The 15,547-nt window shown below is 38.0% G+C and overlaps 1 protein-coding gene across 1 annotated transcript in view; it reads right to left on the bottom strand.

The window, feature by feature from the left end:
- The window catches only part of LOC139966372 (NADPH oxidase 5-like), a 25,102-nt gene extending 9,555 nt beyond the window's left edge, over window positions 1–15,547 (bottom strand). Inside the window, exons 1-8 of the mRNA XM_071969297.1 lie at window positions 15,308–15,547; window positions 10,895–12,058; window positions 9,984–10,140; window positions 7,811–8,024; window positions 4,785–4,996; window positions 1,640–1,840; window positions 1,024–1,205; window positions 244–435 (exon numbers count right to left, since the gene is read on the bottom strand). Coding sequence (XP_071825398.1) covers window positions 244–435; window positions 1,024–1,205; window positions 1,640–1,840; window positions 4,785–4,996; window positions 7,811–8,024; window positions 9,984–10,140; window positions 10,895–10,990 — 1,254 coding nt within the window. The 5' untranslated portion in view covers window positions 10,991–12,058; window positions 15,308–15,547. The remainder of the gene's footprint in view (window positions 1–243; window positions 436–1,023; window positions 1,206–1,639; window positions 1,841–4,784; window positions 4,997–7,810; window positions 8,025–9,983; window positions 10,141–10,894; window positions 12,059–15,307) is intronic.

Genomic DNA, 15,547 nt, shown 5'->3' with positions numbered 1-15,547 from the left:
GTGGGGGTGGGGATATTTACAAGACGAGCAGGATATCTTCACAAACGGAAAAGAATGGTTTATGGTTGACCATTTTATACCATTAATTTAAATTTTCACATAGTATTGAGCATATTATCAATGATGCATAATTTCTTTAAATGGTAAACTTATTTGTACATTTGATAGCCGTAGCTTCTCTTCAAAGATTTTTTGTTGATATTTGTATACTTTTTTTTAGCGAAGAACAAAAATCTTCCTTACCCCATTCGGCAGAATATTTGCTCTTTGTATGAAGGTATCTCCGTAACGATGTCTCTTTACAATTCGACTTGAGATGATTTTCTCAAAGATAAAGAGTAGTCCGGGTATCAGGAGCCACTTCCAGGCATTTCTTCCATGGAACAGTAAGATAAGCAGGAATGGTACGAACAGAAGATGAGTGCTCTTAAATATCTGAAAACGATTACGTAATCAAATATCATATGTTTAAGACATTAGTGATTTGAATGAGTCAACTCTAACTATTGTCAATCATTTTGTCAGAGTATCAATATGTTCTTAGTCATTTATATCCTCGGGCTGATTAAGGTAGGGATATGAACCTTATGAAAACGCGTCCTGGGCACAGAGGGGTGATCTAATTCATCCCCAACAGAAAGTGAAAAATCCCATGAATGACGATGAAGTTGGGGAGGGGGGGGGGGAGGAGGAGGGCATTGCCCAATGGTAGGGAAATACAACAACGGTTTTACGGGTAGAGGCCGCTATTGTGAGTATGGTATGCATTAATTATCGTTACACGATTAGGTCCGCCCCTAAGTAATATCATCGAAGTTATGTTGGCCAACGTTACCGTCAAGCAAACAAGACATCCCTTTAATGTGTATGAGTATTCATCCTTCCTGAAGGTAACAATTAAAACTATATACATGATAAATGTAACATTACGTCATTATTTGTCATTACATGTATGTTCACCGTGCTCAATTCTCTTTCATTAGGACTGTGTGTAAATCATCACGCTAGTATATGTGCATGTACCTTATGGTATCTTTGGCGTATGTAGCCACATGACGTAATCGCCATGATCAGAAATATCAGCAGCAATACCCAACCACTCAGAAAGGCGACGGTCGTTGAGAATAAACCATAAGTGTCACCCTTGGCAACAAAGCAGAGACTCAAAATGGCGGACGGTGTACAATTCGATGAACAACTGTTAACTATGGGTCAAGAAAGACAAAGAATTTTAAAACTCTCCTTAAAAAGTGGGTCGTCGGTCTTTTTCTTATAAAAAATGTATGACACTTAGGGTAGGATCTACCTTTTTTGGCAGTTTGCCAGGTGTGGACCTCAAATGGTTGTTAGGTACTGAACCAAGGCAAGCGTCGTGTTTAAATTTTAATTCACATTTTACACATCGAGTGATAAATCAATAAATACATCATGCCAATTTGTGATATTACCCTGCAGGTACATCTTATACCACTCTAACTTTGAGAACAATAATTAGATAAGATTGATCATACTAGTTTCTGTATGGGACTTTTAAATTCGTAAAAAAACAATAGGGGCCGGGGTGGCATGTTTCACAGTATATAAGAGTGCATTGGATGTGAGAATACATGTGTGCATAAGGAGCGACGTAAGTTCATACCAACATTTACGAGATGAGAGACCGCATGCGCCAGGGCAAAGAACCCGATGAGCCAGGCCACAGCTTTGTGTAAGAAGACCATGTGATCCAGTGGCAGGTATTTGGAGAAATGTGACGTGCGCAGGTGTGTGGCAGAATGACGTAACATAAATATAAGAATCAAACTACTGTTGACATTAAGTGCCATACCACATCCTCTCGCTGAAGGGGGAAAACAAAGAAAGAACGTCATTGCTTCAGTAAACGAGGATTGGTTTCTATTTATTGAAATAATTTAATTCTGGCTTTTCAAATAATTTGTAACTTGGATGGTAGGCTACACGACATACCGGCAAGCCTTTTTTCCTGTCATATTTATCTTATTATACTGGTCATTCAGACTCTGAAGAAGATCCTGCAATAGGATCGAAAATTCAGGCCCACTTACTTTTACACATTCTCTTACACAGGCTCCTTAGTGGATAAGCAGTTGGCTAACAGTTTTGTTTTATTTTGATATTTATTGTAACTCACAAAAGGAGTGACATTTGTCTTAGGTTCAATCCGTTTCATGCGTACAAATGTTTAGTTTTCTGATTCTGAGATTTACTTTGGTGATATAGAATCTCAAACAGAGGTTGTAAGCATTACTTAAAACAAGGAAAGCCAGCGATTGTAAAGTCAAACAGTACGGTTGGGAATTGGAAGAATAAAAACAAAACACAGACAAAGCACAGAATAGTTTAGAATGTGACATTCTTTCCTGTTCATAGCCCGAGAAATTAAATAAGTGAAAACACAGGGGCGTATCCAGGATTTTCCAATAGGGGGGGGGGGCGCCAGGCATGAATGATCGCCATCCTGGGGGATGGGTCTAAGGGGAGGGGTGTACAATTTTTGCTTTCAAAGAAGGGCTGAAATGCAAAATGGTGTCATATGCATGGGCGGCGATCCGTACTTCCGAGTGGGGGGGGGGGATATGACCTTGTTGACTATCTAAGCGTAGCGCCACCATGAGTTGGCGCGAAGCGTACAAGAACATTTTGGGATTAACAAACCCTCTAGATGGCCGGAAATGGCACTTCCCGAGGTTTCCAAGCGGCATATACCCAACTTTAAAATGGGGATGTCATGTCCGAAATATCTCATAATCAGGATCCAAAATACTTTTTTTTTTTTAATTTCGGGTGTTTTTTGGGAAAATTGCCCCTGTCAATCTTGTTTCAGGCGCAACGTTAGAATTTTCGAGAGCTCTGTTATATTATTCGATGAAGAAAATGGCCTCATGTAGGCTATTATAGGCCTATACACATGCAATACACAATTGCACATAGTTACATTCCTAGGTACCGATCGCTAGGGCATCCAGGTGAAACGTGTATTAAGCATTACCCTGGTTACATGAGATTCTCAGCTGTTCGAGGGAACATGTACATGTGTAGGCCTACTATAGGGCCTATATGAATACTATGAGGGTGCATATATGTACTATATCAATACCGTGGGCGCAATAATACATTTTGTTGTTATAGGGCCAATGAAGCCTACAGTCAACTATTTTTGCTTTATAAAGACGCTTTATTTGAAAAGATCGCACTGCGTTTATGGTAGGCGAGAAATGAAGCTAAAAAAGAGCCGTACATTAACGAAGATGCATAAATGTAGGCATGAAAATATTCTTATCCCTGGCATTTTGTGGGTGGGGGGGATATGGTGCATTACATCCCCTCCACCCATTTTCATGGGGGGATATATCCCCCCTCCACCCAGGATCGCCGCCCATGGCCATATGTGATCCATTTTTCGACCTTAATAATAAGCAACATTTCCAGTAAATATGGACACAAAATGCACAATTTAGTATGGCTGGCATGTCATTTAGTGTTTATAGTGATAATACAAACACAATTACCATCTATGTTTCTAAAACTATTATGCCGCCGAACTTCGCCAGAACCTTTTTTTGGCAAACAAAAAATAAAGCATACGGGAGGGGGGGGGGGTTGAGCGATCACCGACATCTCACATAAAGGTCGTCATCATTTTTTTTTTTTTTTGGGGGGGGCTAAACTTTTTTTTTTTTGGTGCCAATAGGGGGGCGCGCGCCTGTTGCGCCCCCCTGGATACGCCCCTGATGTTTAATTTCTTCCTCCTCTACTGTCGCTATTTAATCATTCTTTTATAATAATAAAATTAATATTCCGTTGATTTTGACTAAGATCGCCTCAGCTGGGGTTCTTGTTTTAATTTGATAAATTAGTGGTAAAATAGTATAATTTACTACAGTACGCCACTACTAAATTTCAATCACAAAAAGGGAGGAGTTAGAACAACGTATACAAATACCCGCAATGCCTTCCCTTTTCTCTATTTCTTGGTTCAGATACTTCTTCAGTAAGGAAAACAAAACACGTTAATAATGATGGTATGATTTCGACATTTCTAGCATTGCATACACATATCATAACATTACATGCGTCATACATGCATGTGCATAATACACGATATAGGTTATCATGTTACCGTGACCTTCGCTATCTCGATGGAAATACTGGTCGAAAATTATGATATGGGAGAAGAAAAAGGTCGAAAATTATCAGCTTAAAAATGTTGGCTGACTGAATTATTCTACCAGAGTTCCAAGGTAGAGGTTCTCCAAATTATTTATAAACACATAAAGAGTGTTAAGCAGACAATTTTGTCTGCGATAAATCACCTATTACAAATCTATCAATGCTGTTTGTGTTTTTTAATATATGGAGTGACGTAAGGTTTTCAGGAATCGATGCCACGGTGCAATGTTGAAGAAAAAATGTAAAGGTTAAGGAATTAAACATATTTCCAGTTCATTCGTTTCTCATGTTTGGGGTGGGTGTGGGCTTGAAGATTTGGGAAGCCTAATCCATTACCATCTACATCCCATCTCCACTTCCATGCCCACCTCGACCCACTTTACAACTTCGGAAATCAGGCACAAGGTGCCGTTGCTGAAATTTAGAGCAATAGATATTTAGAGCAATATATATATATATATATATATATATATATATATATATATATATATATATATATATATATATATATATATATATATAGGCTATATAAATATAGGCTAAATATGTATCAGCAAACTTTGGACCTTGTTGATTTTTTTCTGTTTACTTACCAACGGCCACAAGCTGTCCATCTTCAATATATTTCCAGGCGTTCCAAAGAAAAGCCAACAAAGAAACAAGGATTATTAACAATACACTGTAAATTTTTCGTTGGTTGTGAAGTACATATGCTATTGTACAATAACGTCTGGGACATGAAGGGGTCAGCCTCGAGATGAGTGAACGCCTTCTTTTTGGTGAGCCACCTCCTGCTCTAAAATGGCTGAAAATATAAGAGAATGAACTGTCCTTACGTGTCAGCGACATTTTTCATCCAATAGATACACTCTGTATAGCCAAGACGCAGAAATCCACCTTAACGATTACATTGGTTACTCAAGAAAAAATGCACATAACGCGAAGAAAATCCAAGAATGATAACTAACCGAACAAGCAATTTGATGTTAAATCCATGCAGTCAAGTTAGTCTTGGTTGCCCAAGAACCAGGTTCTTGCTAATTACTTGCTAAAGAACGTTTCGGAGTTGTCAAAGAAATATTCGTGTTTCTTCTTCTTAACCTTCTGTTTGACATTAAGTGTTTCTCAGGTCAAGCAAATTAACTCTTCTATATCAAAGGAGCAAAATTCAATTGCTACATTTTTTTTCCTGATTCAGAAACACAGAAAAATTCGCGGGAGGTTTATTTAAGCAAACTTCACAAACAACAAACAAACAAACAAGGTCTTGTTGATTTTATTTGTCCGAAGCTAGGAAATATTGGAGTGAAATGGATGATATTTTGACATGTGACCTATCACTGGCAACTAACCGTAATCCAAGATATTGTTACTGGTACGAATGCATAGTTTTATGAGTCAATGGAGATGTTAGTTGGATACCAAGAGTGTGAGATATGATATCATATATGTGCTCGTTCGCTACCGTCGGTAACGTTATATGTACTATGTAGGTTAACTAGATTGCAAAACACTATAATCATGTTCCACGTCGGTTTATTCAAAGCTTTCTTGTTATCTATTTTACGATTGACTGAGTGCTAAACTATACTCATAAACTAAAAACCACAACATTGGTCGTTTCGTGATGAACCGCAGGTACAACATGCAAATAGTGTCAAAGGTCATCATCTAAATACGCTAGAAAGTACAGCTTAGTGGTCACTCATGCATAGGCGATCTTAATTTTACGTATACACGTTAATAAAACCCTCAAATTATTTTCCTTCCCTGCGAAATTGAGCTGTGCAATTAAACAATCTCTATTTTCTGGGAATAATACAAAGGACCGGAAGTACAGAAGAAAGCAATGACGAAAACGTTTAGCTATTTAAGCATGCTAAAAAGTTGCCAATTTATATGTTTATATATTTAAGTTATACATCCGGTATTCCGGTTTGATATAATTTTGATGGAAAATATTGAAAGTTATAGACACATAAATATCAAATAAATAACGATTGTGTTTATAATTTAGGTTTATATATACTACTATGTATGCATAATGATAGCATCAGAGCAGTACTTCCGGTAATGGACTGAGTCTACAACTGTAATGTACCGCGGGTTACCATTTTAATAGTCGTCATGGTGTTGCTCACAAAACATGCTAGGGTCAATTTGATGGTCACTCAAGCAATAAACAGACACAGTCAATTCAATTTTATTGTTTTAATTAGACACAGTTCGATGTCTAGGAATTATTGGGAAAGCTGGAACAACTTCAAGAATGGACCTTTGAAAGGTCTGAGAAAAAAAATCATGCTAAATATGAAGGTAACACTGATGACTAGAAACCTATCTATAGACATGTAGGCCTACAGGTGAACTTCCTTGGTAATAGTATGACTTGCTCGAATGTACCAATAAAAAGATAATAAAATAACGAGCCGTTTTATTTCCGTTATTGATTCATCATCTTCTGTGAAAAGGCCATTATGTTCTAGGATAATGATATATAGTAAAGTTTGTGAATGACGTGGAAGACTTACAAAACATTTGCTTCTGTTTGAAATGATTTATTACTTCAGTAAATAAACAACTTCCAAAACCTTTATTTATGGAAGTTAAGAATGTAGAGCAGAGGTCTATACTGCCTTCATTTTTGACACGATTCGTCTATACTAAGACCTGACTTTATATTATGAAATATAAATAACAAAGTATGGCATTTTCCTGTTAATATTATATAGAGATATGCCTTCATAGTGTAAAACCAACTGCAAACCAGATAATTCAGTGTTATTCTGACTGTATAGCTTTACCCGGCCTGCTGCAATGTATTGAAATGGGCAGTATATTAGCTAAATCCCTATCCAGTGGCGACACAATGAGCAATATGACCCCGCTGCAGCAATAGAAATGGACCCCAAGAAGAGATCATATTCAACCAAGCCCAAACTTGTTTTGATCAATATTTTGTTTATATATTTGGCAACCCAAATAACCTCGGATATGGCACTATCAAGCCCTAAAGAATACATAAGGTTCGTTTGGTTGGCTGACTGCACCTATAATATAAATACTAATACAGTGGATGGGTCTCATTTTTCGGTACTCCCCCCACACGAAGCCCGGCCCACGGGCGACCGTACCGCCCTAACCGCCCTTTAGTTACGCCACTGCCCTTGCCTCAAGTTAGAACATCAGGGAAGGACTACTTGAAACCCAATTAGTTACGGACGTTCTTAGTACGATGGCGGTCATGTCATTGTGGTCTCTTATAACAATATGTACCTTTTTTTTCATGAATCCACCAGTTTCAAATTTATGATATCGTTTATTCATTGGGTTTGTTCCATTCGCGAGATGGCCGGAGGGAAGATAAGAGGGCGGTATTTTCAATAACATCTTATGTTTACAGGTAGGACTATAACCAAAACAAGAAGTAAAAACTGATCAATTCGAGTAGATCATTAACTCATGCTTTCTTTCCGATACAATGATCTAATATTCTTCTTGACATTGGAATTGGAATTTTGTTTTTATGAAAGGACAACCATCTTTGATTAACGTTTAGCTTTCCAGTCGGCCTCCCAGGTTAGTATCATGGTATGGGTTCTTTTATTTTAGATCTTACCATTCAAAATGATCAAGTACTTCTTGATTTGTTGCCAAACAATCGAATAACTCTTGAATAGTAATCACCCTGTCCTCTGATTGGCCAACTATTGTCGAAAAGATGATATTGGTCGTGGCACCAGCCATATCGCTGTCGCAATATGGCGTTCCTTGAGAAGACATCCATATTAGAAGAGCTCTTTGAAAGGTATCTTCGTCTAATAATCCAGTACCTAGAAAAAAAATCATTAGGTTACTTAAAGGAAATCTCGTAAGAGGGCTAAATGTAATACAGTAGTCAAGGGAGGATGTGATGGACGGGGATTTCAGCTTGAACCGAACAGTTATGAAGTACGGTATCAAATGTGGGATAAATGCTCCTAATTGAATATCTTGTGACTATTTTCATACACTTGTAATATTCTAGGTGGCTCAAGTATCAGTCAGAAGAAATATACTTCAGAACTTCCTCGCAACACGTTATTTGAAACCAAATATCAAAGGCCATATTTGTGAAAATATTCTGGATTCATATATAGAAATGCAAATCAATTAACTAAGGAAGTATTATATAAATAATTTTAATTTTAAGGCCAGTTGATATCTGGACTGTGAACATAACGGATACGAAGCTGCATATATAAGTACAGGCCTATTGTTCTGTAAGATTATTCAGTATGAATATGATATTCAATGATTAATATCAATGAAAGACAGAGCAGCGATAGGCCTTAATCCATTTAACTTAAGCAAATTAGCGATACCATTCTATATACAATGAATCAGTTCACTTAACAACCCAGACGATTTGTTCTTTCACAAATATAATCAGAGCAATATGTACGATGTCGAAATATATTTTATACAATTACATCAAACCTCATTTCCCTGTGGTGGCCTCTTTTTAAGTGTCAGATAACCGCGGTAGCTCGCGTTTCGACTATGTGTGCGCCATACTAGTATTACGTTCTTATCAAGTAATGATTGAAACCCATATAATTGGCATGACAACTTACATACAACGTCATAAGCAAACTATATTGACCTCCTGTTATACCCTTTCTACCTTCATACCAAATCCACTTTCGACAACTTTTTTAAGTTTCCTTTTTTTGTCCTGTCAGGCTTATTCTTCAGGCTTAAACTTCTAAATTATTTATCGGTATTGATATTGGTGTGGGTTGCGAGAATGTAGTGGGGACAGCAAGGTGAAGGGGTGCTATAAATTTTAAAATACTGTAACAATACACATGGTTGCGTGTCATTATTGTAAATGCAATGTTGCCAATTCTACTGCATGTCACACCAGTTATGTTAATCCCAAAGACTTATACTGGTTTGGGTATATTATATATATATATATATATATATATATATATATATATATATATATATATATATATTAAAAAAACGCCGGTACTACATGTCTCCTACACATACGCACCCTGCTCTACGCTAGCGTATAGAACTGGTCACAATCTTGCACTGCCCCCCCCCAATAACCCTCTATATGGTCACTACCCCCTTTATATTCTATGTCATAATCACGTGTTCACCATAACGAATTCAGCCTGGAGTCTAAAGCGCAAATGAGGATAAATCGTTGTGTATATAAATTTAGCGTTGCAATTATTTTCCCTACCACCAAAATTCTAATAACACACATTTTGTTATCGCATATATACTTGACGAATGTATATATAGTCTACACATACACCATATGGAAGTAATCGTTATATGACAAAATATAAATTAATGTCTTGGCATGTCAAGGTAAAGAGTTCCATTTGTTTGAATATGATTTATCAACTATCACTTCTTATATAGGCGAAACAGAATTTAAGGGGCTGGTCTATGGGGAGGGGTGGGTTGCGGTGGGGTACGGGTAGGGGTAGGGCGGGTACATTTTAAGGAAACCTTAGGAGAAAACATCACTTAACCATTGAGAGCGAAGGTTTGAGCCTACGATTGTTTTGGTATCAAGTGAAAACGAACACACATTTAACAAACCTAACATTTATAGGATTAGATATTTTCCAAGCCCCGAGCATCCCGAGTGTAAAGGAAGAACCATTTTACAAGCCATATGCATAAATCAGAAAATATTTTACCCGCCTGATGAACAAACATTTTACAACCAAGAGAGAAAACAAGTTCAATTATTCGGTGTAATAGGAGAAAATATCACTTGCCTCCGCTGTCCAATATTTCCAAAATGAATCTAATCTTCTGTAGATTTGGTTTTGACAAGTAAACACGAAATTTAATGAATAAAACCTGCAGAGGTATAGAACTGCCCTCCGATGCATCATGGGAACTGGCACCCTTAAACAACGTCTTCACAAAATCCTGCATTGGAAGAAGAGAGATGAAAATCGATAAATAAATAATTGAAGAGAGTGTGTGAAACATGTTATGATCATAGTACACAGGAAAACTAGACTTGTTACAGAGGGAGATGGTGAGGAATGATGTAACGTGGGCGGGGTGGGTGGAGCGGGTGGGGTGGGTGGGGTGGGTGGAAGAGTAGAGGGAGGAGGGACAGGGGTGTCAACATCTGCTATGAGTACAGTATTTCCATAATAGCCTGTTCCAATCTTAACCGTGGTGCAAATAAAAGCAATGTTCATATTGCACAATGGTGAAAACTTACAGTACTTTAATACCAAACTTTGCAAGCATCACTTCCATCAAAGAAAATTAATAATGACACGAATAAAGGGGGAGAGGAGGGGATTGAAGCACTTGTATCTCTTTCTTACACTTGTCTCAAATATGTTTGGTCTTTAGGGGAGTTGTTCATCACAAGTAACGTTTATCATATATTTTAGTGTCATGATGGTTAGGCTTGTTTCTCTTCTACGAATTCAAAAATAACAAATACCCTATAATAAACAGTACGCTTCACTCAGAGAAAAGGAAACCATTGAGTGCCGTCAGATAGTTTACATATATTTATGAAAGAAGTTAAACAAAGATCACGTTTACCATCACGTTCCACTTCCCCACTCTCCCCCCTCTTTCCGGACTTCTATCCTATCCCCCCCCCTTTCCGGACTGCTATCCTCCCCGGGCTCAGATAAGAAAGCAGAATATGTTTTACCTGATCAGTGGTCTGGAGGGCGGCACATAGCTCGTTTCCATGGATATTTTTGATCCCGTCTCCGAAGGCTTGATTTATGTCATCCAGCCACGTCATTGTACATCCAAGTTTACAAATTAATGATATTATCCACAGATTATTGTTAGAAATATTCAAAAGTGAAGTTCCTTACTGAGACATGCCTCCGTCATTACTGAGACCTGCTTCCGTAATATAGTTCACTTGTTAGGGCAATAAATATCATATGGCTTGTCCTTTACAAGGAGTCCATAAGATTTGGTCCAGATTAAACAATGTGGAAGCAACGCAAGACAACTGCTTTCCTGCACAGCTGCACGTCAATTACACATTAGTGATAACTCACTGTCGACAGTGACTAACCGAAAAAGTATTACTTAGGCAAGGATGAACTCTAAATGTTTATACAGATAGGCCATGTTCGTCTTCGCGTCTAATCTTTATCTATCAGTATAGCAACACAAAGGCATTATGGTGTATTTTAAGTCATCCTAATTCGCTAATCTTCTGTGCATCAATAGAGCGACATTGATTGAATTGCCCCGTTCTTATCTTTATCCTCCTATAAGCGATGTTATTCACTTCCAGTTTGGGCTGAGAAGGCATGCACTTGGTCGTGAACTGGAGTTTTACCTTTGTATTCTCTACACGAAGAGAATGTTAGCTTGTCTCCAACAGACATATATAATGTGGTTTAATCTGTATGGACATGGCGTTTGATATACCATTGACATAATCAGTCACATGTCACCCTGGTGTACAATCTTGTAACTGGTACCCCTGGTATGGTCAGGTAGCTGATACCTTTGGCATGATCACCATGGAGATGGTGCCCCTGATGAGTGACGACGTAGCTTGTACCCTGGTATAAGAGAGAATCAGGACGTCTGGTAAGGGATCATACAACCGGATACCTCTGCTATATGAGGGAGGCCGGTGTCCTGGTGTGTGATAGTGTAGCTGGTTTCTCTGGTATAGACCAGGAAGCTGGTACCCACGGTGTAATCAGAGTACCATTAACACTGGTATCATGTACGTTATCCCTGGTACAATATTGAAGAGCTACACTTGACATTGGTGTGGTCCGGGAGCTGTTGCCACATCGTGTGGGTTAGAGCTGTTACCCTTGGGTACATGATCCGGGAACTGTGTGTGACGATCACGAAAACATTTGGTTATACCCCGCTTATGAACAGGGAATATTCTGGCACCTTTAGGGGGGGTCTGGAATTAACCGATTAAATTTACCTGTTGTGACTAACTGCACTGAATCCTATACGTATAAACGTTTTGCTTGCGGGTGTCTTCATGCGCTCCCGTAGAGTAGAATACCTGATTAAATCCCAATATAATTGTCAAACCGTTGAGAATATTCATTCGACAGGCTTGAGTACCACTTGAACAAACACATTCAATACATTTTAAAGTGAGTCGGCAAATTTAATGAAATCCATTTCTTTGTCCTTTTGTCTTTGACACTGAAACTCTTCACATTAAAAGTGGTGTGTATATAGACCTATATATATACTAGACGTTACAACGCACATATTTATGTTAACTTAACATCGGTTTCGGAACCGACTTAAGGTACGTGATGTAATTCTACAGAGCCCAAAAACACGGAATGACCCCAAAAATGTGGAGTTTTATGTTAACAAAACTGTAATTAGAACCGACATGAATGAATGATATGTTGAACTGTTTCTTAACAGGAGAGAATGTACCGTTGACTTATCTTGATAGCTTCAATTGATAAAAGTGAGACGTGAGATTAATTCACCCGGTCCTGTCATTAATATACGCAAAATAAAGTTATCGAAAATGTGTATATGTCATGAAGTGATTTTCTGATATCCTTCGGTGACACGTGTCAAGTATCACGATAGATGACTTCACAAAAGACTGCACGTTCATATGATGATCATCAATGGACGGACTGAAGAAAACAAACGCTCTGTTCATTTCTGGATAGAGCGCAATGTATTTCATATAAAGAGACTCAGTGTCTTTGCGAAAAATATGGGTAGGCTACTTGGGAATGACATGAACATGTAGTTTAAAGGAGATACATGTACACACAGCCCTACCCTGCCCGCAATGAGACTTACTAAACTCCGAAAACGGGGTGATGATGGACTTATACGTCAACAAATGACGTCATCACAACCATTCGCATAAAAGTATAGTAAAATAGTCTTGGTTGGAGACTGCACCATGTAAACAAGATAATAATAATCATAATAAGAAGAATCAAGATCCCGTTGTTGTTATTTCTTAGGTTTGTTTCATGCATAATTGTCTTTCGTTGTGTGCTTCTTCTATTAGACAAGACTATATATAGTAAAATCCATGTAAACTTTGTCATAATACTGAAAAGTGTGTAAACTGCGCATGTTTGCAAAGTCATCATTATGAAATCAAGTTACATCACGTCATGATCTTGAGTAAATGAGTCATGAAAGTGAGTTTTAGTCCTAGTTTCTTTACCGACCTATAGTCAGTAAATCATTTCACTGTTTAGTGATAATTCGAATAATAGAAAGATAAATAAAAGGTTCGTAAAAGATCAAAGCATCAAATGTGTGGTTGTGCACGTACGCACATTGACGTTCGCATACCGTAAATTTTAACCAGGGTTGACAAAAAACGCGAAAATGGAATGATAAAAAAAAAATAAAAAAAAATACAGGTTATTTGTTCAGTTTTGAAATATATAATTTAAAGGAAATAGAATACTTTATCCCATCTCACGTAACTATCATTATAAATTACTGGTTAAAATTCGTAGTAAATTATTATCATGCACTTTTTGATCATGTCTTAGTTAAGTTTTCAAAATATATAATTTCCTTAGAAATAAATGCGATCATTAGCAATTGTAGAAGGACGGTTTCTGAGAGTGGAGGGAAATTTGTAGGTGACCATTGACATATATAATGGGTCCCTCTATTCCATTAATTTGTTGATTTATTTTGGTGATACGTAGGACCATCTTTTCCCAATGAGAAGCGCCCATTGAACCCATGGTTATGATAAAAGGAGATGGATTTCACACCTGTCTCATATTACCTACTAAACCCTAATAGGGGGCGTCATTCCCCAATAATACAATCAAGTGGCAAGTCTTCTCTCTATGAATACAGTCCATGTGTACCCGTATACTTCCGAAGGAATAAATAATAATAATAATAATAACAATAACAACAATAATAATAATAATAATAACAACAACAACAATAATAATAATAATAATAATAATGATAATGACGACTACGACGACGACGACGATGATGCGGATGCTGATGATGATGATTAGTTTTAGGACGCTTAAGCGACCACAAATGTGGGAGTAACCAGCACGGGCTTATGGATTACAACTTACACCTTACTAGTATGATCCGGCCGGTTATCGAACCCCGGAACCTCCCAATGCAATTGCTAAGCCTCACTCTTCAAATGCCACCGCCCGGCCACAGCACCGGTATAAATGGAATTATATATCAACATTACATGGAAATCTGCTATATATGTTAAACACCACCAAAGTTTCAAAACAGACTGCACGCCAGTTTCGGAATATGTAGTTACATTGGTTTCTGACAATTTGTGGCAATCTTAAGTTTAAAAGTTTTTTATAAGTTAAGACAAAAGTTAAGATACAAGTACGGGAAAGATAAACTGATTGTGCTAGTCCTTGCAGTTTGTCTTCCCCGAACAACTATTGGTCGGATTCTTCTATTTTTACAACGCAAGCGATTAAGCAAATTTTCATTCTATTTCTGAATAATAAACAAGATTATATGCACGTGTTGGCCTTGGACCGACTAATGGAGCAAAGATATTTCATATCAAGGAGGTACATTTCGACAGATGTTGGACAAATGCTGTTTTGGGCGAAATAATTGATTTCATTTGGAGTCGTGTAAGAGTCACGCAGTGGCAAATAAAAATGTACTGCAAATTGGGTCGTGCGATGAATCGCAAATGCGGGACAGGGCTTTAGTATGACGCGAAGCTAACGGGCATTATGCGTATCACACTAACCGATTGAATCTTCCATAGTAAGCACGTTGTAAATTGCCTTGAATCGCACGGGTGCCATCATCCGGGCTTTATTCTATATATCGTCTATACTCTGTACTGACTGTAGTGACAAGTGCAGAGGAAGAATGAAATGGCCCACCAACACTTTCCACAGAGACAGGAACGCAGTTTTATGTCCATAGACCACTGCATATCGCCTACATCTTCTTTAGACCCCACACATCACTCATCACCCCATTCCTTGCCCCAACTGTAATCCCACGCTCGCCCCAACACTTCAACCAGGGAGATGTTCCATAACAACTCCCTGCTTCAGCCCATACCACCCAGTTAGTATGAACACACACTTACCGAATATGAACACGTCGGGCAGCCGACAATCTTGCGAATAAAATTGCAGAAGTCCCTGAAAGTGGTTGTAGAGTCGAAACTTCCCAAGAAAACTATAGGCTACAGCTTATTCCTTTACTCGGTAGCAGACCCACCTGGTAAGTTCTAATCTTCAAGTCACAGTATAGGCCTACCGTTGCCCGGGTGTAGTTTACCGATATCATAACACGTCTTAACTATGTCAGTCTCTCAACAGTCAAG

Source organism: Apostichopus japonicus, chromosome 4 (genome assembly GCF_037975245.1).
Source record: "Apostichopus japonicus isolate 1M-3 chromosome 4, ASM3797524v1, whole genome shotgun sequence".
NCBI lineage: Eukaryota > Metazoa > Echinodermata > Holothuroidea > Aspidochirotida > Stichopodidae > Apostichopus > Apostichopus japonicus.
This window is presented reverse-complemented; position numbering and strand designations above follow the sequence as displayed.